Source organism: Hemicordylus capensis, chromosome 2, assembly GCF_027244095.1.
Source record: "Hemicordylus capensis ecotype Gifberg chromosome 2, rHemCap1.1.pri, whole genome shotgun sequence".
Classification (NCBI taxonomy): domain Eukaryota; kingdom Metazoa; phylum Chordata; class Lepidosauria; order Squamata; family Cordylidae; genus Hemicordylus; species Hemicordylus capensis.
Window position 1 is genome coordinate 233,777,064 of NC_069658.1, and position 27,503 is coordinate 233,804,566.

At 47.0% G+C, this 27,503-nt stretch overlaps 2 protein-coding genes across 4 annotated transcripts in view; one reads left to right on the forward strand and one right to left on the reverse strand.

Moving 5' to 3' along the window:
* The window catches only part of LOC128343362 (major histocompatibility complex class I-related gene protein-like), a 50,521-nt gene extending 39,113 nt beyond the window's left edge, over positions 1-11,408 (reverse strand). Inside the window, exon 1 of the mRNA XM_053292306.1 lies at positions 11,391-11,408. The gene's annotated coding sequence lies outside the window, so the exon portion shown is untranslated. The remainder of the gene's footprint in view (positions 1-11,390) is intronic.
* LOC128343360 (zinc finger protein 271-like) lies at positions 10,785-25,669 on the forward strand. Of its 3 annotated transcripts, none has more exons than XM_053292302.1 (6): positions 10,785-11,331; positions 16,122-16,561; positions 17,408-17,531; positions 18,027-18,109; positions 18,338-18,464; positions 22,228-25,669. In XM_053292302.1, exons 2-6 carry the CDS (start codon positions 16,148-16,150, stop codon positions 24,279-24,281), a joined length of 2,802 nt encoding a protein of 933 aa, XP_053148277.1. In that variant the 5' UTR covers positions 10,785-11,331; positions 16,122-16,147; the 3' UTR covers positions 24,282-25,669. The 3 variants fall into 3 exon arrangements, with proteins under 3 accessions (XP_053148277.1, XP_053148275.1, XP_053148276.1); XM_053292300.1 differs by lacking the exon at positions 10,785-11,331 and adding an exon at positions 12,966-13,136 and having other exon boundaries at positions 15,997-16,561; XM_053292301.1 differs by lacking the exon at positions 10,785-11,331 and adding an exon at positions 12,966-13,136.
* The last annotated feature ends 1,834 nt before the right edge of the window (positions 25,670-27,503 follow it).

Below are 27,503 nucleotides of genomic sequence, written 5' to 3' on the forward strand. Positions count from 1 at the left end.
AGGAGAGAGGGCATGCCCGCAACTCCTGCCCGTGGCTTCCAGCGGCATCTGATGACCCACTGTGTGAAACAGGATGCTGGACTGGATGGGCCTTGGGCCTGATCCAGCAGGGCTGTTCTTATGTTCTTAAAAAGTATGGGTGCGTGGAAAACAAGTTGTAAGCAATTGGTGACATTGGACTACATCATTACTCATCACATGGAATGTGACACATCTGTTAAACGATCGGCCTTAGGTTCCAACTTCCTGACTTGGGGGAGCTTGATTCAAAACGATATAACCTCTATTCTGGCCTTAAACTGGCAGGGTTGTTTTGTGTGTGTGTGTGTGTGTGTGTGTGTGTTTTAAGAGATAAACAAGCCTGCAAAATCTTCTTTAGCCACATATCTTTTCAGATGTGGGGAAGGATGAAATGGCAACCTGCACTTCCTGTAATGTGTTAGAAGTCAGAATAGACTTGGAGTGCTGACGAGGGTACACGCTTCCCGACAGGAGAGACAGAGGAGTTGTTATTTTGGGGTTTTTTGAGTCTTCATAACCCCCCCCCCCCAACCACCCTGGATTAAAGGGTCTGGATGCAGATTGCCCACCTGCATCCCCCAGAGCCTGCTCCTTATCTCAAATGCTGTGTTGGAAGACGCAGCTTTGATTTAAGTTGAGCAGTGGGGGTTGGGTTAAAGCCAGCTGAATCTTCCTTCGGAAATCTACGGACAGAAGCCCGCCTGGCATCCGATTTCTTTCGGTTTGGGTTATAATTAACGGTTAAAGATCAAGAAGCTCACCCTGAAGTGTGGTCAGTGAGAAATTGCTGGAATTCTATCTGTTGTTGTTTTAAGGAGTGGACAGAAGTCAAGCCGCTGCCGTGAAGTCCTTGTAAGAATCTGCTAGCTGTAAATTAAGAGTATCCCTATAATCAATACGCTAACCTGTTTCAAGCAATGGCAAAAGGACATAACTAAATTTGTATGGCAAGGGAAAAGACCAAGAATTAAATTTAAAAACTTAATAGATGCTAAAGAAAGAGGTGGTCTTACCCTGCCGGATTTAAGGTTGTATTTTGATGCTGTTTGTTTGACATGGTTAAAGGAATGGATAAAATTAAGAAATCCCAGAATACTTGATTTGGAAGGATCGATAGAAGGTTTGGCTGGCACTCTTATTTGTGGTATGATAAAAGCAAAGTGCATAAAAACTTTCTTAATCACTAAGAAGGAGTCTGATGGGAGTGTGGGCAAAATATAAAAAATGATTGGAGTGTAAAACACCATTATGGGTATCCCTGATTGACGCTTTGGCACGTGTTATGTTTTCAAGAGAAGGGCTGTATTTTCAAGAGAAGGGCTGTAAATTAAAAAATTTAAATGAAGTAAAAATTTGGTTAGTAATTGGTTTCAGTATCATCAGCTAAATGAAGTTTATTAAAAAACGATCTTAAAGTTGGATGTGTGGATCGAGATTCGAGAAGGAGTTGTGTGAAAATGACGAAAGATTAGTCTCTAAGATGTATAAGTTGCTGCTTTTGGAGAAGACAAGAGATGAAGTGGTTAAAACGACTATGATAAAATGGGCTCGAGATGTGGGTCATAGTGTAGATATGGCTGCTTGGGCAAAATTATGGAAAACTGATTTAAAGTTTACTGCATGTTATACTTTAAAAGAAAATTATTAAAAAATGATGTATAGGTGGTATCTGACACCAAGAAAATTAGCATTAATGTATAAGAATGTTTTGAACAAATGTTGGAAATGTGGACAATGTGAAGGAACTTTTTTCCATATGTGGTGGTCATGCAGGAAGGCAAATGCTTTTTGGGATATGATATATAATGAGTTGAAGATAACTGAAAATAAATGACATTTCCTAAGAGGCCAGAATCCTTCTTGCTGAGAATAACTCAAGGAGAGTTTTCCAGAAGAAATTTAACATTCTTTATGTATGCAACCACGGCGGAAGGATAGTATATGCGCAGAAATGGAAAGACACTAAAATGCCCTCAAAAGAAGACTGGTTGATAAAAATTTTGGAATATGCTGAGTTGGCAAAGCTTACAGCACTTATAAGGGACAAAAATTTGGAATGTTTCAAAGAAGATTGGGAACCATTTTTACTTTACTTAAAGAAATATTTTTCTAATATTGACTTTTCAGCAGGGTTTGAAATATAGTAATAACAGCAGGTTGGGTTGGGTAAAACCGAGTAGTAATGTGGAGTATCTATGTTTTGAATTAATATAGCAATGGTTTATATGTATAGTTAACGTGAACCGCACAGATAGGTAAGCGGGAAGTCAATATTTACTTAATTTAATAAATGAACGTAATTTGAATGTAAAGCTATTGTAAAAGCCAATAAAATTTAAAATGCAAAGACGTCAGAATAAAAATAAATGTTCAAGAAAAGAGAATACATTGTTTTATTTCAATTCTAGAATGATTTATGGGCACTTCGACCGGAGACAGTAACATAAAGGCTTTGAACAGTATGTTCAGACTGGTCGAAGAATTCCAGCTGACAAGATGCACCGCTCTAACATCTTCGGTGAAACGTTCAACACCGCTGCTGCAGACCTGAAAGCAGAAGCACCAATGGAAGCAGAAGCACCAATGGTGGTGCAATCAAAGTTACCGCAGTTTTCCCCATTTGCGAAAATGAGAATAGACGTGGTAAGTCTGGTAGTGGTAACGCTAGTTCTCTACAGCAGCACTGCTGTTGCCTGGTCAGCAGCAACAGCACAGTTTCTAATGGAGATATTGCAAGTGCACATCATGGGGGCCATCTCTGGGCCGAATTCAGGGGTGGCACAAGGGGACGCCCAAGCCGTAGCCTGACTTTGGTGCTCCCCTGCCCTCTTCATCCATGTGGGTGTGCGCCGTCTGTTGGGCGGGTCATCTCCATCACCTGCCCTGGCTGGCTGACTCAGACACCCACCTGCAGGGGTAGGGGATGCGCTGGCAGTTGGCACACGTGACCCAGGCCATCAGCACCCCTCTCCACTTGGTGCCCTAGGCGGCTGCCTAGTTCACCTAGCAAGCAGGCTGGCCCTGGCCAAACGTTTCCCCTCAGAGCGCTCCCTCCCTACTCCTATTTTCTTGCTAGAGTAATTGGCTGAGAAAATATACTGTGCAACATTCTGTGTGCCTTTTAACGAAATGAGAGTGCAGTTGCACAAGAACACTCTTGTGCAAACACTCGAAATCGCACGAATGGAGTTGCATGATGGCTGGCCATTGGGAAAAGGCTGCGCAACCCCCACCGACATATTTATGGCAGTGAACAGTACTTTTGAGAAAAAAGCGGAAATCACCTCCGTCTCTCTCCCCGCAATCTGCCTTGATCATCAAGTCTTCAGGCAACAACTCTGAAGGCTCCCTGCCCTGAAGGAGTTGGAGTTTGTAACTGTTTAGCAAAGCTCCAAGAGGAAGCTAGCTGCCCAGTTACGAAGTAATGCAGAGCTTTATTGTTGCAGTTAGTCAAGAACAAGCATGGAGATTGTAGTGCAGTATAAAGTAAACAGGATTTATTAGGTTAAGTACATTTGAGATAGGAAAGACCTATCCTAAATATGAGCTACATAATGAACAGGAGGGGAGAGAGAGAGATGCTCCCATCTGCTCTCCAAGGAGAAAGGAAGTAGGACTGACTCACTACAGGAAATACCTGAGGAGTCAAGGCAAGGGTCATAGGGCAGAGGTAAAGCAGGGACAGGTAAAGGGATCCTCCCTAACTACCTCTATTCCCAGTGCCCGTAGTGGTCATTAGGATAGTTGGTGCAAAAGGTCGATGCACTGGGACTCCATCTACAACAGAAGGCTCCCTGCCTCGGCTTGTTGTGGTGCCAAGCTGAAACTGAACCACAATTGTGAATCTTAGATCTGATGTACAGTTGTTAAACATTGGTTTGGCACCACACAAAGCCAAGATCTGCCCTGTTTTTATGCGGCACATGATCACTCCAACCAAAATTCACAGGGGCGCATGAATTTGATGATTTGTGAATTAGTATGTAAGGAATATTTCATTTTGTATGTTTTAATTGTATTTATTTTTGCATAATAAATGATTTTTAAAAAAAATAAGGGAAGAAAATAAATTCTGCCCAACACACATAATGGGGTGAGGCCAGTGGGTGTGATCTGGTTTCCCTCTGATGCATGTTCAAGTTTCCCAATGCAACATCTGCACAGAAATTGATTTATAAGTCAAGGCTTAGTTCTAGAGCGGGTGACATTTTTAGAGAGGAAAAGATGTTCCTGAGGAAATGCAGAGCCACTTTCCACCACCACCAAGTAACCACAACAAGCCCATGCCCCTGAAATTTGGGATCTAGGTTTCTGAGACAGAAGGAAGTGGCTTCAGCTAGTTATTTTAAGCTGTAAAAACCAGCTAGCTGCTTAAAAGACCTGGGGCCCAGAGCCAAAGGACTTGACTCAGACCTACAGCTCCCCCTTTAGATAATTAAACTGAGTTGTGAATCTCTCTCTCTCTCTCTCTCTCTCTCTCACACACACACACACACACACACACACCACCCCAAAGAATATATACATATATATTTAAAATTCTCAGTGTTTATGATACAGTCCAATCCTATACATGTTTACTTGTAAGTGAGCCCCATTATGGTCAATAGGATGTATTCCAGAGTAAGTGAGTATAGGATTGCAGCCTCAGTTGACAAGATATTGAAAGGAACATAGGAAGCTGCCTTGACCCGAGTCACACCCTTGGTCCATCTAGCTCAGCATAGTCTAAACTGGCAGTGAGTCTTCAGGATTTCCAATTGGTCTTTCGCAGCCTTACCTGGCAGTGGCAGGGATTGAATCTGGGACCTTCTGCATGCTGCAAAGCAGATTTTTGACCACTGAGCACCAAGATTAAACTCAAATTGGCAGAAATTGTAGTCCTCCGACAATGCCACAACTACAGAGGGGATTTGAATCTCCTTTTCCTCCTGCGACCAATACCCCCATGCAACTGAACACTAGAGAAGCAGTCAGAGGTGCTCTATACCCCTGGACTTGGGACCGAAGTCCAGGGCCTCCACAGCCCCCCTGCCCCTCCCCAAATCCTCTTTAGTCTGTTCTGGGTGGTGTGGTCACCCAGCGAAGCATGATGATGCTTATTTTGCAGCGGAGGGGGGCCTCCAAAGGCCTTTAGGTCCAGGCTCCAAAATTACCTAGGTGCACCTCTGGAAGCAGTGTGGTAAAGCAGTCACAGTGTTGGGCTAGGATTAGGGGAAACTGGGTTCAAATCCTTCCCTGCTCGGCCATGAAGCTCACTGGGTGACTTCAGGCCAGTGACCCTGTCTCAGCCTAGCCTACTTTACAGGACTGTTGTGAAGACAAAGGAGTGGAGGAAAAATTATTTGCAATGCCCTGAGCTCAGGAGTAAGGGCGGAATAGAAATGTCATGAAATATATGTGTGTGTGTATTCAGGACTTTCTCTAAATTTTGCAGGGCACCAGAAGTGGGAATAATCTGTAGGGCCCCCTATGAAGTGGTGGCTCTCATATTTAGCAGGGAGAGAACAACTGTTCCTACTCATCCTAACACAGCAGCTGTCCAGTGGTTGTAGCTGGTGGCTCTCCTATGTTTATGTTTTGGATTCTGAGTGCCTTTGGGACAGGGAATCATTTTTCATTTGTCTGCTATGTAAATTACTTTTAAAAGGTTGTATTTTTGGTACTGTTGGAAAGCAGTATGTACAAATTATATTTCACAGTCTGTCCATGACCACACTTGGGTGCGGGGGAGAGATCTGGGGATTAGTATGAGACAGCAAGGCTTTGTCAAGAACAAATCATGCCAGACAAATCTCATCTGCATGTTTGACCGAGTTACTAGTTCAGGAGATCAAGGAAATGCTGTAGACATAGTGTATCATGAGTTCAGCAAAGCAGTTGACAAAATCTCCCATAATTTCCATGTTGACAAATTGGTAATAGGCAGGCTAGACTACCTCTTGGGCGGGCTCACAGGTGGTTGAATGCTGTATCCAAGGAATACTCAATTATTGGCTCCAAAACATCCTGAAAGGAGATATTAAGTGAAGTGCCACAGTGCACCCTGGTTTGTTCAAAATTCTCATAAATGGAGATCAAAAAGGGATGCTTATTAAAGCTGCAAATGACAATTAATCTCTCATATTCGGGCCGACTTAGACTCAGACCCAGCAATTACTGCAGCGTCTGATACAGAGGCTGGATCAGTTTCAGTTTGTGACTCCTGAAGATGTGGACAAACTGCTTAGAATGGTGTGGCCTACCAGCTGTTCTTTTGACCCTTGTCTAACATGGCTTATACTATTTAGCAGAGGGGTTATTGTAGTAGGCCTGGTAGGTATTATAAATGCTTCTCTGAGGGAGGGCAGGATGCCTCCCTCTCTTGAGGCAATAATTAGACCTCTTCTGAAGAAGCATGCATTGGATCCCTCACAGTTAAGGAACTATAGGCCTGTCTCCAACCTTCCATGGCTGGGCAAGGTGATTGAGAAGATAGTGGCCTCCCAGCTCCAGACAGTCTTGGAGGAAACGGATTATCTAGACCCATTTTGAACTGGCTTTCGGGTGGGCTGTGGGGTGGTGACTGCCTTGGTCGGCCTGATGGATGATCTCAAATTAGGAATTGACAGAGGGAGTTTGACTCTGTCGGTCCTTTTGGATCTCTCAGCAGCTTTCAATACTATCAAACATAATATCCTTCTGGAGAGTCTGAGGGGGTTGGGAGTGGGAGGCACTGCTTTGCAGTGGTTCTGCTCCAGTGTTTCAGGCAGACTCCAGATGGTGTCCCTTGGAGACTGTTGCTCTTAAAAATGTGAACAACTATATGGTGTCCCTCAGGGCTTCATACTGTCTCCAATGCGTTTTAACATCTACATGAAACCACTGGGAAAGATCATCAGATTTGGTGCAGGGTATCATCAGCATAATGATAACCCAAATCTATTTGGGTTAGACTCCATCGCAGTTTTTAGAAAGCTTCTTAAATCATGGCTTTTTACCCAGGCTTTTACATGACCGTTTCTATGCTGCTTCTATGTGTTTTTATTCTTGTGTCTGTGTGTTTTTATGCTTGTATTTTATAGTTTTTAAATTAGATTTGTTTTATACTTTTAGCTTAATATTTTAATTGTCATTTTTATTGTATGTTTTTAACTTTTGTAAACTGCCTTGGGGTTCTTTTTAATGAAAGGCGGTATAGAAATTCAACAATAAATAAATAAATAAAATTTTCTCCATTTTAACATCATCAGGAGAAGGCATAACCTCCCTAAATGCCTGCCTGGAGGCAGTATGGGCTGGATGAAGGATAACAAACTGAGACTGAATCCAAATAAGCTGGAGATACCTATTGTGGGGGGTCAGAAGACAATTTTGATGTGCCTGTTCTGGATGAGGTCACCCTTCCCTGGAAGGAAAAGATAGTTTGGGGGTGCTTCTGGATCCAAACCTCTCCCTGGTGTACCAGACTGAGGCAGTGGCCAGAGGTGCTTTTTATCAGCTTCAGCTCATACACCAGCTGCGTCCATTTCTTGAGATAAATGACCTTAGAGCAGTGGAACATATGCTGGTAACCTCCAGACTTGACCACTGCAAAGCACTCTGTGTGAGGCTGCCTTTGTACATAGTCTGGAAATGTACAGTTGGCACAGAATGCAGCAGCCATGTTGGTCTCTGGGTCATCTCGGTAATACCGTATTACTCCTGTACTAAGATAACTACATTGGTTACCAATAAGTTTCCAGGCAAAATACAAGATGCTGGTTATAAAGCCCTAAACAGCTTAGGTCTTGGGTGTTTAAGAGAACATCTTCATTGTCATGATCCCTGCCGCCCACTGAGATCATCTAGAGAGGTTTGTCTGCAGTTGCAACGAGCTTGTCTGGTGGCTACACAGAGAGGTGCCTTCTCTGTTGCTGACCTGAGACTCTGAAATGCACTCCCTGCTGAAATGAGAGGCTCCCCATCTCTGACAACTCTAAATAAGTCCTTAGACTAATTTTTTCACCCAAGCTTTTTAACCTGACTGTGGCTTTAAATTGTTTTTAAGGTTTTTAGTTTTGCCTTAATTTGTTTTATGTTGTTGTAAACCACCCAGAAATGGAAGTTTGCAGTGGTCTACAAATCTGATAAATAATAAACAGGGGGTGTAGTGGAGGGGGGACATGAAGGGGTGGAGTGCTTCTTTGACTGTTGGGGTAGACATGGCCATGGGGGCTGTCACAGAGAGCACTTGCACTTCTGAATTAGCAACTACATCACAAGAAACTGGGGTGGGGATAGCTAACACCCAAGAAGACAGAATTAAGGTTCAATCTTCTTTGGAGAGACTTGAATATTGGGCCAAAACAAACAAGATGAAGTTCGACAGAGACAAAGGTACAGTCCTGCATTTTGGTAAGAAAAATCAACGGTGCCTAGGCATCTTAATGGACAAAGTTGAACAAGAGCCAGCAGTATGATGCAGCTGCTAGAAACACTAATGCAATCTTAGGAACATAGGAAACTGCCATATACTGAGTCAGACCATTGGTCTATCTAGCTCAGTATTGTCTTCACAGACTGGCAGCGGCTTCTCCAAGGTTGCAGGCAGGAATCTCTCTCAGCCCTCTCTTGGAGAAGCCAGGGAGGGAACTTGGAACCTTCTGCTCTTCCCAGAGCGGCTCCATCCCCTGAGGGGAATATCTTGCAGTGCTCACACTTCTAGTCTTCCATTCAGATGCAACCAGGGCGGACCCTGCTTAGCTATGGGGACAAGTCTTGCTTGCTACCACAAGACCAGCTCTCCGGGTTGCATGAATAGAGGCACAGCATCCAGATCCTAAGCATTGCACTCTATTGTGTGCTGGTCAGACCTCACTTGGAATACTGGTGCACATTTTCTGCAGCTTTATGAGGCGGAAACCAGGGGCGGAGCCGCCATTGTGCGAACAGGTTCCAAGAACCCGGGTCGCCAATGAAAAAGGCCACCAAAGCCCGCAGGAGGGCATGGCTCAGGCTCTGGAAGAGCCCCGAGTGAACACCCCCTGCCCACGCCTGGGCTCTGGAGAGCCCCAAGAGAGTTCTCCCCTGTCCTTTTTATGCAGTGTTTGCTGCCTGACAGCCTTTATTTCCCTTCCTCACCATCGCTGGAGAGAAAGAGAAATACATGCTGTCAGGCAGCAAGCGCTGCCTGAAATGACAAGGGGAGAGCTCACTCAAGCTATCCCATGCCTAGGCCACACCTCCTTTGCATATGACATCACATGCACGGGGGTGTGGCTCAGGCTCTGGAAAGCCCGGGTGAGCTCTCCCGTTGTCATTTCAGGCAGCACTCACTGCCTGACAACATGTATTTCCCTTTCTCTCCCTCCCACGAGGGAGAGACATGTTATTAACGTAGGCAACGTGGTGTAGTATCCTACTGTTGTTATTTCCAGTGTTACCCCTTTTGCTCAACTATCCGTAATTATGCTTTTGCTCAAATTGGGGAAATTAGGCTTAGCTCTGAAAGCAAATTCCATAGGGTGCAATAACAAAGGAGCATAGTCCAGATGCAGGCAGATACTGACTTCAGAGGAGCAATGGACTCAGAGTCTAGGCTTCTGAAACAAGAAATGAAATATATTGGGGCAAAACAGAAGCACAATGCAAAATGGGAATATTGGCAATCATTGCAGTGCCAAGAATACAACATTATGCAGGCAATCATATGAGAAACATAAACAGTGATAACCATGATGTGGACAAAACCAAAAGGAGAGGGGGAGCAAGGAAGTGACAGTTACATAGACAAGGCGCAGGATGGGGGAAGCAGAGAGATAAAGAACAGACGACAGAGTTGAAAGCATTCCCTCTAAGGTGTGCACATGTGCGTGCACTCACACATTTTTTGATGTCAGCTCAGTTAGTTTTCAATCCCGCTCAAGTTGAATCAGGAAGATCCCACTCTGAATGCAGGTGCGCACACACTGTCTTGATACTGCCACCCAGAACAAAACTCATTTTTCAAAAAATTAGAAGACTGATTGGAAGTGGCGAGAAAGTTCTGTTTATCTTTCCTTAGTCTGTGCCCAGTGTGGTGTAGTGGTTAGAGTGTTGGACTAGGACCAGGGAGACCTGAGTTCAAATCCCCACTCAGCCAAGAAACTCACTGGGTGACTCTGGGCCAGTCAAGCATCTCTCAGCCTAACCTACCTCACAGGGTTGTTGTGAGGATAAACATAACCATGTACTGGGCTCTGGGCTCCTTGGAGGAAGAGCAGGATATAAATATAATAAACAAACAGCCAGTCATGTATTTCTCAGCCTAACCTACTTCACAGGGTTGTTGTGAGGATAAAAATAACCATGTACACTGCTCTGAGCTTCTCAGAGGAAAAGTGGGATACAAGTGTAACAAACAAACAAACAAACAAACAAATAAAGCCTCCAAGTTCCCTTCCACTCTACAATGCATTGATTCTGCATATCTAAAACGTGATGATTCTGCATAAGAGGCCCCTCCCATCCTTGAAGGCTTAAAAAAAATCTTTAATGATGCATTTATTCACCCAAACATCTCAACTAGGTTTGTGGTTTAAAATTGTTTTAATGCTTTAATTTTTGTGTTATGTTGTAAAGTGCCCAGAGACATACGTTTGGGGCAGTGTACAAATATAATAAATAAATATTAAAAATTATTACTACAATAGCACCATCTGCTGGTTGCAGAATCGCAGTGGGGGCAGGGAGGCACGTGCATAAAAGGCTTAAAGTTTCTGCATCCCAAAATCCAGAAGGATTCCGCTTTGGAAGGAGGACCTTTGCACTCCCACCCCATTCCACCCTTTTCATTATTTGCAAGGCTCATCTATATACTATTTCGGAAAGTGCTGAAACTTGAGATTCTTATGGACGGATAACCGGAGCGCCTGCAGGCAAGTGGGAGATAGTGACAGCCTCAGAGTGACCCTAACCCACAGATGCATCAGTTTCCAAAAAAATCTGAAGGGGAAAAAACTTAATGGGCCAAACCTGCTCCCTCTCCCCACCGCCATTGCCCTAAGGTAACTCAACGAAGCAGAATGTTTGTGGATTCAGAAGGCAACCAGATGGGTGTGGAGCTAATGGAACTCTGTGGCAAGGAGGAAGGGAGGGAGATGGGCTTGAACAAAAAGAGCTGGACATTTCTCAGCTTGAAGAATGCTCCCTCAAGACAGTGACAATTTCTTCTGCTTCTAAGGGGGAAAGCCACTTCACAGCTTTGTGTTTCTGAGAGAGATGGAGTTTTAAAAGGCGTTGGGACTCAGCACCAGTTCTCACACAAACAAACATACCCAGAAAACAGGAAAAATTAAAGTTGCATATGAAGTAAGACCCAAGTTAAAGCAGGCACACCTGTGTTGCACCTGTGCACCTGAATCTCTTACCTGGTGTGGGCTATTTCCCTTATGGCTATTTGATCTCTTTGACCAGCTAGCACATCCTTCTGTCTGCTCTTTACCTGGAGTGAAGAAGCAGTCCTCTTTTTAAACGGAGATGTCTTATAAAAATATTGGATTAAAGAAAGCTTATAGCTAAAGAAAGCTTACAGCTGAAACGCATTGGGCATATTTATTATTATTATTATTTCTTGTTTACACAGTCAGACAGGTGTTATTGACTGTTTTGTTTTATCCAGACATCGAGTCCTTCCCAAGGACCTGAGATGGCTGAATTTTATTATCAGTATCGTTGTTGATTATTATAGATATCGTGGTAGAATATAGGCTGCTCCCAGTAAAGTTGCTTTTTGTAATTGGCTGATGGTGATTTCTGTGGCCCTTATTATTATTATTATTATTATTATTATTATTATTATTATTATACATTTTATATCCTGCTCTTCCTCCAAGGAGCCCAGAGCGGTGTACCACATACTTAAGTTTCTCCTCACAACAACCCTGCGAAGTAGGTTAGGCTGAGAGAGAAGTGACTGGCCCAGAGTCACCCAGCTAGTTTCATGGCTGAATGGGAATTTGAACTCGGGTCTCCCCGGTCCTAGTTTTACTGCTACTCTCTTTATTGTGGCCATTTAATCTCTTTGACCAGCTAGTGTATGCCTCGCTTGCTTTTTACCAGGTCCGACTCTGTCCCCTTCTGGTTTATCTGAAGCATTTATATCCTCACACCTGAAGGGATGGCATTTGCCAACCCCCGGGACGTCATTTTAAAAGCTGCTCTGCGGTTTTAAGCACCACAGTCTGGTTCCATCTTAGCTCAAGTGCAGCCTGACCCTTTTGTACAGGTACCGCTTACCCCCAAATGCACCCCAGTGCCTAACAAATCTAAACCCCTCCCTGCCGGCACTGCTGTCTCATCCAGGCATTGAGACCCCTCCGCTCCACCTGTCTCGCTGGCCCTGTGCATGGAACTGGTAGCATCTCTGAGCATGCTACCTTGGGGGTCCTGGACTGATGCCCAGCGGGCTGTCCTTAGAAATCTCCTGCAGGGTGCGGGGCCTGGGGCAAATCAGCCTGTGTGGGGGCCCCCTTCCAGTTAATTCTAATGGGGGTTAAAAGAGCAGGGTCCGGGGTGGTCGCCCTGCTTGCCATGCCCTAAGGACAGCCCTGGCCCAGCCTCCCAAGTGGAGGGAGAGCCAGAGAGGCGAGGATGATGGGGGTCTCCAAGGGAGTCTGTCTGGACTGGAGCAGAATAAACAGATTTCTCTCCAGGGGATGCCATAGACTGCCGTTTTCCTGTGGTCCAATATCCAACTCCCTCCCCAATCCCAGCTCCCTCTCTAGCTTTGGGGAGGGTCCCTCTCTTCTGTTTGGGGGCTTCTCCGGGGAGGAGAACCTGCTGGGGCCAAGACCCCAACTCTCTCGTGTGCTGGGGGTGGCAGACGTGCAAAAGGCCAGGCGACTCCTGCACGGGGGCGGAGCAAAGCAAAGGCATGCAGTGAGTGAGTGAAGCCCTTCTTGGCAGAGCGCGGCCGCCGCGCTCTCGCTTTTGCAGAGCCAGGCTGGAGGGACGGGGGGGCAGGTAGAGGGTTAACGCGAGCGAGTGGAGACGCCTAGAGAAGCCTGGGAGGGGCTGTGCGTTGGGAGAGTCACTTCCCGGCCCACGCAACCCCCCCACCTCCCCTCCCGGAGGAAGCCTTTGTTTTCCCCCCGCCTGCCGTAGCAATCGACCTGGTGAGTGCAAAATGCATGGAGGGTGCAGTAGGGAAGGGAAGGCTGAGGAGGGGGGCTGAGAAGTGCGGGGGGACAGTGATGGCACGGGGGGGAATGGGGGGGCTGGGGACAGAAGGTGCAATGTGCATTTATGGGTGGACGAGGTGTGTGTGCCACATTCTAGATTTCTGCATCAGAAATTGGGAGTTGGGGGGGCAAGCCACGTCTTGCAGGGGTGGGGGAATCTGTCACCCCTCTGCAGCCGCCCTTGGCGGGGAGCTCCAGAGTGGGGAGGGGGATCTCCTCTCCCCGATGCCCTCATCCCCCACCCACACACTCGGGAGCTGCTGTTTCCTCCCCCACTCAAACCCATCGATGCAGCTTCTCTGAGCCCCCGAAGATGGAGAGATGCAGGATTTCAGCAAGAGCGTCACCGGAATGCAAAATCGGGGGCGGAGGGGTGGCTTCTCTTTTTCCCTTTCTACTCGGCGAAAGGGGTAAAGCGAGGGAGTGGGGGAGGAAGCCCACATTAGGAAGCGGGTAGTTGTAAAGAGAAGAGGGACGGTGTGGTGAGGCACCCCCTTCCTGCACAGCCCCACCCCCTACCCTTTGTGGGGAGGTGACATCTGATGCTTGCAGTGGGGTGGAAGCGGGGTGGGGTGCAGCATCGGATGCCAGGCAGGAAAATGGGGAGAGGTTGCACTAAGCACGGTGGCAGCACCCAAAGAAAAATAGAGGGGGGGCACAGAACGGGTCGGAGTCACTTCTGGGTGGGTGAGCTGTGTCTCTCATGTTAGATTTCTTAAATAGAAATGAGGGGGCAATTGGGGGGGGACTGCTTTTCTGAGAGGGTGCTTACGAAAGGCAGGGGGCAAGCAGGTGATGACGTGCCATGCTTGCTTGGACCTGTGAGTTTCCCATTCCCATGTGCCAAGATTGCTCATGACGGAGGAACCCACCAGTTTTGGCATATCCTGTCCTACTTCTGTTAGGGAACCCGGCACCTGTAACTTACTTCAGATCTCATTTACAGTGTTTTGTAGCCTCCCTGGGATGCTATTTCCTCTCCACACACACACACCACCACCGAAACCCCCTGTAGACATTGAAAAGAGTGAGCACTTGGTCTATTATGAATCTAGAAACAGTCTTGTGTGTTCAGCTTCTGTGCTCCTTTCTCACCAGGTGTGAGCCCTGTTCAGATGTTAAGGTGTATATCTGTACACTTGGGCATGCTTTTGTGTGAATGACTGGACCTGTGTTTATGATTAAAAGTGAACCTGGGTACAAGCCCCTCAAATGCCTGGTGCAGAGAAGAAGTGTACTGCTGTATCTGTGTCCAACATAATGTGTGAATAACTAGCTGTGTTCATTGTACACTCGTACAAGTGTTGAACAGAACAGGTGAATGGGGCTGTGGAAGGAACAGGTTCTTCTTTAAGCAGCTGTCAGGTTAGCACAGTTGGAGACAGCCCTGAGCTAAGATTTGAAGATGGGCACCTCTGATGCCTCCCTGCGTGCCCGTTTGCTGCCTCCACCATTGGCCTGCCTTCACTGACCAGCACCTACCTGTTGGCGCTCAGCCCCCTTCTGCGCATCATGCTGATGCAGCAGTGCTACACCATGCCAGCGAGAACAGGCCTGCCTTAAAAGAGCCACTTATTCACAGGGGGATCAGGGCAGTTCTGTGCTGGCGAGCAGCCAGTACAGTACAGTACACCATTGCAAATTGGGCTGCTGCAGGCTCCATGATCGGGACAATGAAAGCATGATGACACACTGAAAGCTGGAAATAATGTAGTGCAAATTGCCTGTTTTGTACCACCAGGAGTGTAGACCTTGTCAAAAATCACAGTGAGCTTTCATCCCTCAGGTCTGCTCAACTTAGGCCCCCCCCCAGCTGTTTTTGAACTACAGTTCCCATAATCCCCAGCCACAGTGGCCAGTAGCTAGGGATTATGGGAAATGTAGGCCAACATCTGCCGGAGGGCCGAAGTTGAGCAGTTCTGATGGTACTGACCATCTCAGCTGGGTGGTAAGCCACATTGTTTAATGTGGCTTACCAAAATTCATGTGGTTGTGTCAAGACGGGAATCTCAGATTCATCTCAGGCCATAAACCACCTTGGTGTGATTTCACACAGTAATGCCGGTAACCCACATTAAACCTAGATTTGAACAATTGTGTAAACCTGGCCTTAGCTTCACTAAGAATTCTAGGACTGGTTGTGTGTGCTCTGCCTTCCCAGGGGTGTTTTCACCAGTTCGGGTTCCATGACTCTGCTATTTTAGTCCAAATGGAGGCTTAGGAACATAGGAAACATAGGAAACTGCCATATACTGAGTCAGACCATTGGTCTATCTAGCTCAATATTGTCTTCACAGACTGGCAGCGGCTTCTCCAAGGTTGCAGGCAGGAATCTCTCTCAGCCCAGAGCGGCCCCATCCTCTGAGGGGAATATCTTGCAGTGCTCACACTTCTAGTCTCCCATTCAGATGCAACCAGGGCAGACCCTGCTTAGCTATGGAGACAAGTCATGCTTGCTACCACAAGACCAGTGGCTTGCTTCTCTCCTGGCACTAAATGCTTCTCTCTGCCCAATCTCACTTGGGGACATAACTGAGAATTGAGGGAACTCTGTATTGAAACCAGTGTTCCTTCTAACAGGGATTCCCAGATGTTGTTGACTACAACTCCCAGAATCCCCAGCTGCAATGGCTTTTACTTGGGTATTCTGGGAGTTGTAGTCAACAACATCTGGGAATTCCTGTTAGAGGGAACACTGATTGTAATAGATTTAAGGGGGCAGAGTGTGGGGCTGGTAAAAGAGAGTTAGAGATCCTGGGTCCCTAGCTAGAATCACCCACTTTTGCTTCTAAAGTGCTTTTCAGATGCAAGAACATCATACTACTGAGAGAGTAACGTGTATAGCCCTGTCTGTCTGGGCAGTCCTTTCTTGAAGAGAGAAACTTACAGAAGAGCAAAGAAATCTTTCACTATTTCTAGAAGCTGCCTTGGAGTACAGAGCAGAGATGGAAGAGGACCACTCAGATGGCCCTGAAGCAGGAAGACACCCTCTTCTTATCCACGCTGGGAGCAATGAGGAAATCTGGGAAAGCTCGATGCAGAAGATGCTGGGTGAGGACACCACCAGCGCAGATGTCCAGCGCCAGAGACTCAGGAGGTTCTACTACCAGAAGGCCGAAGGGCCCCGGGAAGTTTGCAGCCGACTCTATGCCCTCTGCCGCCAGTGGCTGAAGCCAGAGAAACACACAAAAGCTGAGATGCTAGATCTAGTGATCCTGGAGCAGTTCCTGACCGTCCTGCCCCCAGAGATGGAGAGATGGATCAGAGAATGCGGAGCGGAGACCAGTTCCCAGGCAGTGGCCCTGGCAGAAGGTTTTCTTCTGAGCCAGGCAGAGGCCAGGAAGCAGAAGGAGCAGCAGGTGAGAGCGTTTCTTTCATCCTGGTAGCTCCCGGGGACTAAGAATGTGAACAGATATCCCAACTCTTGGGCGATGTTGGGGTGGAGGGTCATTCTAGAAGGGTTGTCAGAGGCCCCCTTGCACTGCCCGCACCGTATTTTGATGATTATTTTTGAAATATTTATATCCCACCTTTTGGTTGGAAAGCCATAAGTAACTTGCAAAATTCATTACAGTAGCTATAAAATGAATGGGTTTGTTTGTTTAAAATATTTCTATCCCACCCCTCCAGTGTAATACCCCTTAAGAACATAAGAAGAGCCCTGCTGGATCAGGCCCAAGGCTCATCTAGTCCAGCATCCTGTTTCGCACAGTGGCCCACCAGATGCCGCTGAAAGCCATGGGCAGGAGTTGAGGGCGTGCCCTCTCTCCTGCCGTTACTCCCCTGCGGCGGCTCACAGCAATAAAACAATATGAAGTGGAGGGGAACGTAGTTAATACTGGCCCTGATTAGTTTAGGTCTGAGTAAGAGTCAGTCAAGACAAAAATATAACAGCCACAGCTAACTGAGCCACAAAATCTACCGCTATCCTCAGCCAGAAAAAGACGCTTTCTTACCTCTCCGTTGAAGTTGCTTTTGCCTTGTGCTGAAAGCCAAGAGAGGTGGAGCCCAGTGGACCTCCCTGGGTCCCACCATCTGGGAGCCACTTGCTGAGAAGGCCCTGTCCTGGGTACCTTCAGTGCAGGAACAAGAAACAGCCTCCCCAAGGAAGATCTTGGTGCACAGGTAGTTTCATGGGAGAGAAAGCAATCCTAGATTAAAACTATTTCCTAATTGCTCTCCCCATTCCCTCTCTGATCTTTCAGGGGCAGAGGCCATCGAAGGTAGCCCCTGATTTCTCTGAGGCAGAGAAGCTTCCATCAGACCCCAGAGAGGAGCCAGTGTTCAGGTGGATCGTGCAAGGGGGCGAAGGCGGTGCCACCTCACTGGGTAAGGAATCACGGGGTGAACTTGTCCACCGGCCACTGAAAGACTTGTTTCCAAGGAGGCTGCCTGCTAATAATTTGGCCTTCCCTTCTTCCCTGGAAGACACACAAATCACAACTTCCCTGGCCGGAGGGGGAATAAGGGGGCATATTTTAACTTGGTCTCTTTCCCTTGAATATACCTGAAATCCAGGAGACTGGGGCATGGGGGCGGGGGAGCATTTTGACAGGAGGCAAAAGTGACTTTTATTCTCACTGGCTTTTAAAACAGTCTGATTTTAGTTTCTGCACTGTGGCTGATTCAGTCTACTATTTTGCCATATTTGTTAATTTCTTAAAAGATTATGTGGTTCTCACATACTCTTAAAAAGCCGTGTTAGCCACCTTGGGAGTGTTTGACTGAAAGTCAGAGTAGAAAAATGTTAATAGACAAGGATGAGAACAGGCCCCTTCGGCATGGGGCAAGATCTGTTTTATCCTATTTTGGTCTCCTTCACAGGTGGCGAAATCACATTGGCTCTTCATTCTGGGCCGTTTCCTCTCTATGATGGAGCAGAGATGGCCTCCATGCACCTGGATCAGGTAGGGGAGGGATCATACAGGAGAAGGGGAGGGCACAGCCTGGGGCCTCCTGCCTCCTATACATCTACCTGGATCTTAAAGAATCTGCCTCTCTCCCTTGGCCAGGCCTCCCCAACCTATCTATTAGGGAAGGTTTGGACCCTCCAGAACTCTCAGTCCCCTCACCATTTCTGCGTTCTTGGGTTGGTGCATTAGCTCTTAGGAGAACATGTTTCCTTCTTCTTTCAGGGTCTGGTGACCTTTGAGGAGGTGGCTGTGAATTTCTCAGAGGAGGAGTGGACTCTGCTGGACCCAGACCAGAGGGCCCTGCACACAGAAATCATGGAAGAAACCTGTGGTCATCTGGCCTCTCTGGGTAAGGCTCCCCTTTACTGATTAAGACCAACAATAGCAGCAAACTGGAGGGCTCTCATTGAGGAAGACTACAATACAGCATCTGTAGGAAAGCTGGTCTGGTGGTAGCAAGCATGCATTGTCCCCTTTGCTAAGCCAGGTCCACCCTGGTTTGCATTTGAAAGGTAGACTACATGTGAGCACTGTAAGATATCCCCCTTAGGGGATGGGGCCACTCTGGGAAGAGCACCTGCATGCTTGCATGCAGAAGGTTCCAAGTTCCCTCCCTGGCATCTCCAAGATAGGGCCAAGAGATATTCCTTCTTGCAACCTTGGAGAAGCCGCTGCCAGTCTGTGTAGACAATACTGAGCTAGATGGACCAATGGTGTGACTCAATATATGGCAGCTTCCTATGTTCCTATCTCTGTTGTTTCATAATCTTGGAATCCTCAGAGCTATCCCTTGCTTTCCCTCCTCTGGCTCTGGTATTGGCACTTATGTGGCGGAGGGGGGCGGGATCTGGTCCTCCAACAACTTCTGCAGGGTTTAGTTTCCAGCTTCGTCTTTGCACTTCATTCAAGCTGAGTAAGTAAATGCCTGTTCCTCATCTAGAGGGTGATCTCCACAGAGGGTTTTAAAGACTATAAGCCCATTTCACAACTCTGCCCCTCCTGTAGATGTTTGACTGCAACTCCCATCATCCCTGAGTACTGGCCATTATGAGTGGGATGATGGGAGTTATAGTCCAACAACAGCTGGAGGACTGAAGTTGTGCTGCAGTATTTGCTGGAGTAATTATTAATATATCCTTATCTCCAACCCACACTTCCCCTCCTGAAATCATTGGAACAGACTTCTAGCATGCACTAGTGCAAGATGTTTTATAGAACATAAGACTTCCCCCTTTCTGTTCCATTTCTTAGCCCAGCCTAGTGCAAGATGTTTTATAGAACACTAGTGTTTTTTAGCCCATTACAATAACAGGCGCTAGCGTTTTCCTCCCCCGCCCCCTCACCTCCCGTTCCCTCCGTCTCTGGCCAGTGGGCCAGGCCCAGTCCTCTCCCCGCCTCCTCCGCCATTGGCCCCAGTCGCCCTGCAAGCAGCCACCGCCGCCAGCGGGCTCAGTTTCCCCGCCACCAGCGGGCCCAGTCTCACGGCCACTCGGCCGTAAGCTTCCCCCGCCGCCGGCTTCAGTGGCGCCCGGGCTGGACCCCCCGCCGCCGCCTCTGCCCTCCCCGATCCCAACGTCTCCCTCCCCGTAGTTTCTTCTGAGCCCGCCGCTCTTGCCAACATGGCCACCCATGTCTGGGCGGCTCGGAGTTGGTGCGCTGTCCTGAGCCTCGCCTGCCTGCTCTCCTCCGGTAAGCCGCGCCCCCCTCGGGCACCTGGCAGGGGCGCTTTCCTTCAACAACACCCCCCCGGCCGATCTACACCCCCTCTGCCCCCAGCCTAAGCTTTGCGCTTCTTCTTCGGCTCCCTCCTGATCCCGGGGCGGGGTGCTGCTGGGCTGGACCTGGCTCCCTCAACATGTCCCTGCAGCCGTATCTTTCTCAGACGTTCTGAGCATGCGCTCCGTGCATGCTCAGAACAGCCGAGAAAGACACGGGCCGATAAAGACACGGGATCACACTTTACGCTTTTATTATAGAGGATAAGACTTCCCCCTTTCTGTTCCATTTCTTAGCCCAGCCTGGATTTGTTAGATTCATTAACCCTTGTCCTAGTATTCCCACATCTCTTATTGCATTGGGTCACTCAGGTTTCTTAGCCCAGCCTGGATTTTTTGGAGAAAGAGGAGGAGAGCTGGTCTTGTGACAGGAAACATGAATTGTCCACTTTGCTAAGCAAGGTCCACCCTGGTTTGTATTTGAATGGGAGACCTGTGAACACCGTAAGATATTCCTCTCAGGGGATGGGCCACTCTGGGAAGAGCATCTGTATGCTTGCATGTAGAAGGTTCCAAGTTCCCTCCCTGGCATCTCCAAGATAGGGTTTAGAGAGACTCCTGCCTGCAATCTCAAAACAGTAGTACATATGCTGGCAAGTCCAAACTTTACTGCAGTGCGCTCGTATGTGAGGCTGCCTTTGTACGTAGTCCGGAAACTACAGTTGTTCCAGAATGTGGCAGCCAGGAACATAGGAAGCTGCCATATACTGAGTCAGACCATAGGTCCATCTAGCTCAGTGTTATCTACACAGACTAGCAACGGCTTCTCCAGGGTTGCAGGCAGGAATCTCTCTCAGCCCTATCTTGGAGATGCTTTTAGGGCGGGAACTTGGAACCTTCTGCTCTTCCCAGAGCGGCCCCATCCCCTGAGGGGAATATCTTACAGTGCTCACACTTCTAGTCTCCCATTCATAAGCATCCAGGGTGGACCCTGCTTAGCTAAGGGGACAGGTCATGCTTGCTACCACCAGACCAGCTCTCCTCTCTGGTTGGTCTCCAGATCATCTCAAGGAGACCATATTACTCTTTTACTGAAAGAACTATACTGGCTACCAGTAAGTTTCTGGGCAAAATACAAGGTGCTGGTTATAACCTATAAAGCCCCAAACAACTTAGGCCCAGGGTATTTAAGAGAACGTCTTCTTTGCCATGAGCCCCACCAGCCATTGAGATCATCTGTTGAGGTTCATCTGCAGTTGCCACGAGCTCATCTGGTGGCTACACAGGGACAGCCCTTCTCTGTTGCTGACCCGAGACTTTTCTTTTATGTTGTTGTAAACTGCCCAGAGATGGAAGTTTGGGGTGGTAAGGTAAACATAAAGTGTGCTGTCAAGTCGATTCCAACTCCTGGCGCCCACAGAGCCATGAGGTTTCCTTTGGTAAAATACAGGAGGGGTTTATCGTTGCCTCCTCCTGCACAGTATGAGATGATGCCTTTCAGCATCTTCCTATATCGCTGCTGCCCAATAGAGTACCAGCAGGAATTTGAACTGGCAACCTTCTGCTTGATAGTCAAGCATTTCCCCATTGCGCCACTTAAGGTGACTTGTGGTGGTATAGAAATATAATAAACAAACAAACAAACCTTGGAGAAGTCGCTGCCAGTCTGTGAAGATAATACTGAGCTATATGGACCAGTGGTCTGACAAGGCAGCTTCTTATCCTTTGAGCCTATGTTCCTAGATTCAACCTATTCTAAGTACGCCGTTTATCTGAGGTGTCTCAAACAGGGCCACCCCTACCTCCCCTCCTGTTCCTTACACTGACCTCACAGTTTCCAGAGCAGCTGTGCTAACCTAGCCATGAACTCAGATGTGGATTTCCCATTCCATTTTCTTCCATGATACATGATCATGCTCTCAGGAGAAACAGATTGGAAATATCGGTAGAAGCTCGGTTAACTGAGAAAGAGGGGAGGATACAGTAGTGAATCATTTGTGTGCAAACAATGGGGATCAGGCAGTCTACAACGTGATACCGGGTTTCATGACGCTTAGCAGCCGCTACTGGTCCACCTTGCCCAATTTTGTCTCATCTGACTGGCAGTGAGTCTCTTAAGGTGTGATTCAGAGGTCTTTTCCGGCCTGGTTATTTGAGATCCTCCCTCTGGAGATTCAACCTGGCTCTTTATATTTGCAGGGAATCCAAAAGTCAATTACACAGCATCCTCCAAGGCTGCCATTTAGAGCTCTTTAACAGGGCTGCTTAATTCATGGGACGGTCTGCTTTCCAAAGATGACTTTTATATTTATTGACTCACATAATAGTAAATTCGGTTTCTTCTATGAATTGAAGCTGCATTTGTCCCTCATTGGAACTGTTCCTTTATTCCTACAGGTGATGGATGGGAGAGTGAGAAAGAGGGTGAGGAACACAGAAGGAGGATGGAAGCACAATATCAGTATATGAAGGAATCTCCTTCTTCTGAATGCTCTGAATTCCATGAAATTCTAGTCCAAAAAAGCAACTGTGAAGTAGACGGAAGGAATAATTACCCTCAGTGTCTAGAAATCTTAACCAGCATATCAAGCCTTGGCACATATGAAAGAATTCATATAGATGAGAAAAAATATGAATGCCCAGAGTGCGGAAAGAGCTTCAGCCAGAGCTCACACCTTATTTGTCACCTAAGAATCCACTCAGGGGAGAAACCATATCAATGCTCGGTTTGTGGAAAGGTCTTCAGCAAGAATTCAAATCTTACTTACCATCAAAGAATCCACACAGGAGAGAAACCATATCAATGCTCGGTGTGTGGAAAGGGCTTCACCAAGAACTCAGACCTTACTTCCCATCAAAGGATCCACACAGGAGAGAAACCATATCAGTGCTCAGTGTGTGGTAAGAGTTACAACCGAAGCTCAGGCCTTACCTATCATCAAAGAATCCACACTGGGGAGAAACCATATCAGTGCTCCGTATGTGGAAAGAGCTTCAGCCAGAACTCACACCTTACTTACCATCAAATGATCCACACAGGGGAGAAACCATTTCAGTGCTCAGAGTGTGGAAAGAGCTTTAACCGGAGATCAAGCCTTACATCCCATCAGAGAATCCACACAGGAGATAAACCATATCAATGCTCGGTATGTGGAAAGAGCGTCAACAACAGCTCAGACCTTATTACCCATCAAAGAACCCACACTGGAGAGAAACCGTATCAGTGCTCAGAATGTGGAAAGAGCTTCCGTTGCAGACAACTCCTTATTTACCATCAAAGAATCCACACAGGGGAAAAAACTTATCAGTGTTCAGTGTGTGGAAAGAGTTTCAGCCGGCTCTCAAACTTAACTTCCCATCAAAGAATCCACAAAGGGGAGAAACCGTATCAGTGTTTGGTGTGTGGAAAGAGTTTTAGCTGGAGCTCAGGCCTTACTTCCCATCAAAAAATCCACACAGGGGAGAAACCATATCAATGCACAATATGTGGAAAGAGCATTAGCAAGAGCTCAGACCTAATTTGCCATCAAAGAATCCACACAGGTGAGAAACCATATCAGTGTTCAGAATGTGGAAAGAGCTTCCGTTGCAAGCAAGTCCTTGCTTCCCATCAAAGAATTCACAAAGGAGAGAAACCATACCAGTGCTCATTATGTGGAAAGAACTTCAGCCGGAACTCAAACCTTACCTCCCATCAAAAAATCCACAAAGGAGAGAAACCATATCAGTGCTCAGTGTGTGGAAAGAGTTTCAGCCGAAGCACAGACCTTACTTACCATCAAAGAATCCACACAGGGGAAAAGCCATTTCAATGCTCAATATGTGGAAAACGCTTCATACGGAGCTCAGATGTTACTACCCATCAAAGGATCCACACTGGGGAGAAGCCATATCCATGCTTGGTGTGTGGAAGAAGCTTCCGTCACAGACAGGTCCTTAATTCCCATCAAGCAATCCACACAGGTAAGAAAGTATATCAGTGCTCAATTTGTGGAAAGAGCTTCAGACAAAGATCACACCTTACTTCCCATCAAAGAGTCCACACAGGCGAGAAACCATATCAATGTTTGGTGTGTGGAAAGAGCTTCAGCCAGAACTCAAAGCTTACTTGCCATCAAAGAATCCACAAGGGGGAGAAACCATATCAATGCTCGGTGTGTGGAAAGCGTTTTAGGTGGAGCTCAGGCCTTGCTACCCATCAAAGAATCCACACAGGTGGGAAACCATATAAACGTTCAGAATGGGGAAAGAACTCTCACACAGAAGACCTTACTTCTCATCAAGAAATCCATACAGGTGGAGACCATATTAATGATAAGTGTATAGAAATGGCTTCATCTGAAGCACAAATCTTACTTCCCATCAAAGAATCCCCACAGGATGAAACCCCTGTCAGTGTTTGGTGTATGGAAACAGCTTCAGACAGAGCTCAGACCTTAATGAGCGCCTAATAATCCACACGGGGGGAAAGCATATCAGAGTTCAGTGTGTGGAAAGAACTTCAGGACCATCTCAAACCTAAACAAACATAAAAGAATTATTGTATAGTAGAGACCATTTAAATACTTGGTGATTATTAGCTGCTTGGGTAGAGACTTCTCTGTCCTGCCACAACAGTAAAGTACCTACATTCATCTTTAGGCAGGAAAGACATCTGCCTGAGAGACCATTCCACATCACATCTGGGTTTGCATCTCTTCTTCACTCATGTCCATGGAAAGGAGAGATAGGAGCCCTTGATTTGTCTTTGTGGAAGGCCTCTCTTTATAAACATGCTCCTCCCAGTCTGCCAATTTGTAACCAGAAAGCAGTACTGGTTTGGTTTTCCTGCAAAGAAAAGTGAGTCCCTAACTCTGCATGATGCAGAGGAGATCCATAAGCAGAGATTTGCTTCTGTCAAGGGCATGGATGCTAGGCAGGAGCTGCAGAAATATGTTAAAATACTGTCTGGGATCAAGAAGCCACTGACAGCATGGTGCCCATTGGTCTTAGACTGGAGGAGAGCTGGGTTTAAAGTTCTGCTCAGCTAAGAACCTCATAGTGGAGGGATCTCGAGACAGTCACTTTCTTTCAGATTCACTTATCTCACAGGGTTGTTGTGAGCATAAAATGAAATGGAGAACCCATTGATCCAAGCCTGAGTTTCTTGAGTGGAATAAATATGAAATCTAACATATACCATTTTGAAGTGTGTTCCGTGAGTTGGTTGCTCACATTCCCGAACTCCTACTTTTCTTCACCTTCTGCAGCACTTAAGGGTTTAGAAAATTCAGACCTGATGTATGCCGCATCCTCTTATAGAAAACACACACCTCAGAAGCCTTTAATTACACTTAAAAGATGCGCCATTGTTTTCAGAGGGAGGATGGGCATCTGGAAAGGCAACCTGGCAGCAGTAATTTGCCTTATTTTGTTTCCCCTCACCGGGGGCAATTTGACTTGGACCTCAGGCTCAAAGGGGGCCTCAGATTTAGGCACTTGTTAATTTTTTTGGCATCGGAGAAGTTTTGCAACTTTTTATGTGGATCCCTTTCAGACCAAAATGTGACACAATCTCTCAGCCTAGAGCTGGACTCTCTGGGGTGGTTCCTAATATCACAATTGCATTGTGTATTTTTGTTGGTGTGCCTGCATGAGTGGCTTTGGGTGAATGCACCTTCAACATATTGAAGCAGGTAAAGAACCATCACCATTCAACAAGAGCATTTGAACAGGCTCACCATGCTTAATATCAACTGTAACATTGCATGAAAGCTAGTTTTCCCCCTCAATAATTGGTGCATTTGCACAGAAAAAGGCTAGAAAAGCATTTGTTAAATAAAATAATATCCAAATTGTGTCTCACTCTTTTTTGGTGCCTTAGTGTGTTGTCAAATGTCAATTTTTAATTTCTGTTAAGGCTAGGGGCTTCTAAAATAGGGTCTAGGGGCTGGAAGTGGCCCAGGCCTCTCTAGATAGGGCTGTGCATAAAGTGTTTCAGTGGGGTGCAGTACCTTTAAGCACAAGTAAAGCAGGTCCTTACCCACTCCTCCACTGCATTTCCTACTGTCCCACTCACGTCCATGGCAGGTGCAGCACAGCGTGCAGACTTCTGAATGGCGCAGCACTGCAGCAGGAAATGCAGTGGGGCAACGGAGGAGCAGGTAAGGACCTGTGTTACTTGTGCTAAAAAGGTACCGCTCCCCGCCCCACCGAAACGATTCAGCGCGTCCCTATCTCTAGACCTCAGAAGACCTGCACATCACTGCCTGTTTTCCTTTTCACAATGCTCATATTGACTGTTGCTGAAGAAACCCGATCACTGCTGGCTCCTGGCTAGAGTTATAAATGAAGCTGCCCAAAAAATGGGGGTGGGGGGGAGGACGGGACTGTGATGCACAACACCTAGCAACTGTCAGCCACAGCTACTCCAGCTCCAAAATACCGGGGAATTGTAGCTATTAAGGGCTATGCTCTTATAACAGACTAGTATTTTTAAGCCCGCTTTAATAACGGGCGCTAGCTGTCTTTTCCCCCTTTAAGCTTTCTTCATATCTTTTGCCCTTTTTGTGTGTGTGTCCCTGTCTCTCTTCCTTTCTTTTCTTTCCTTCCTTTTCTTGCTTTCCTTTTCCTTTTTTTTAAAAAAAATATGTTTTATTCTCTATGTTATCTTTTTCTTTCTTCTTTCTATTATGGGCGTGTTTGTTTGGGGGTTTTTTTGTGTGTGTTTTTCCTTTTTCTCTTTTTCTATCTTTCCCCCCCACCTTTTTTCTTCACTTTTACCTCTCTTCTTTTTCCTTCCTCTATCTTTGTTTATTTTGTTCTTTTCTTTCCTATCTCTCTCTTCTCTCTTTTTCCTTCTTTATCTCTTTTCTTTTCTCTATTGTTCTGTCTCCCTCCCTCATTCCTTGTTTTGTCTTTTGCTGTCTGTTTTCCTTGTTGTCTGTCTGTCTGTCTGTCTCTCTCTCTCTCTCTTTTTCTCTCTGTCTTTGTTTTCCTGCACCCTGTTCTAATTTTCCCTTCCCTCTGTGGTTTTTTTCCCCTCTGGGGGACGTTGTTTGGGGGGGGGGCTTGTGTGCGACACAGAATGGCTCTGGGCTCTCCAGAATGGCGACCCCCCCCACATGATTAAGGGCCAAATCGGCCCATGTAAATGCCACCGCCGCCGCCCGCCCGCCCTCCCAACTGCCGAGTCCTCCTTACCCCCGTGTCCTCATCCCTGGCCCGAGTCAGTCGGGTGATGAAAGTCCTTAATTTGATAGGGAGAGAGGAGCTCGCAAGCAGAGCTCCTCTCTCTGCAAAGCCTCTTCCCGAACTGGTGCTTTGGACGCAAAGGACGCAATAGGTGTCCTTTGCGCCCAAAGCGCCAGTTTGGGCAGAGCCTTTGCACAGAGAGGAGCTCTGCTTGCGAGCTCCTCTCTCCCTATCAAACTAAGGACTTTCATCGCCCGACTGACTTGGGCCGGGGTATGGAGGACTTGGCAGTTGGGAGCGTGGGCGGGCGGCAGCGGCGACCGCACGGCAGCAATTTCGCCCGTGGGGCCGGGAGAGGAGGACTCGGGCAGCTGGGAGGGCGGGCGGGTTAAGGGCAATTTCGCTGCGGTTTTCCATCTTTCTGATGTGCCGCCTCTTCACTCTCGGCGGCTGTGCTGGAGCCGCCGCCGTCTCTGTCTCTCTGTGTCTGCCGCAGCCGC

What these genes read in the sequence shown, in the direction of transcription:
- LOC128343360 (XM_053292302.1), top strand. Translation starts at nt 16,148, where the DNA reads ATGGAAGAGGACCACTCAGATGGCCCTGAAGCAGGAAGACACCCTCTT. An exon ending in GGAAGCAGAAGGAGCAGCAG is followed by an intron (nt 16,562 to 17,407) that starts GTGAGAGCGTTT and finishes CTGATCTTTCAG; the next exon opens with GGGCAGAGGCCATCGAAGGT. An exon ending in AGGCGGTGCCACCTCACTGG is followed by an intron (nt 17,532 to 18,026) that starts GTAAGGAATCAC and finishes TCTCCTTCACAG; the next exon opens with GTGGCGAAATCACATTGGCT.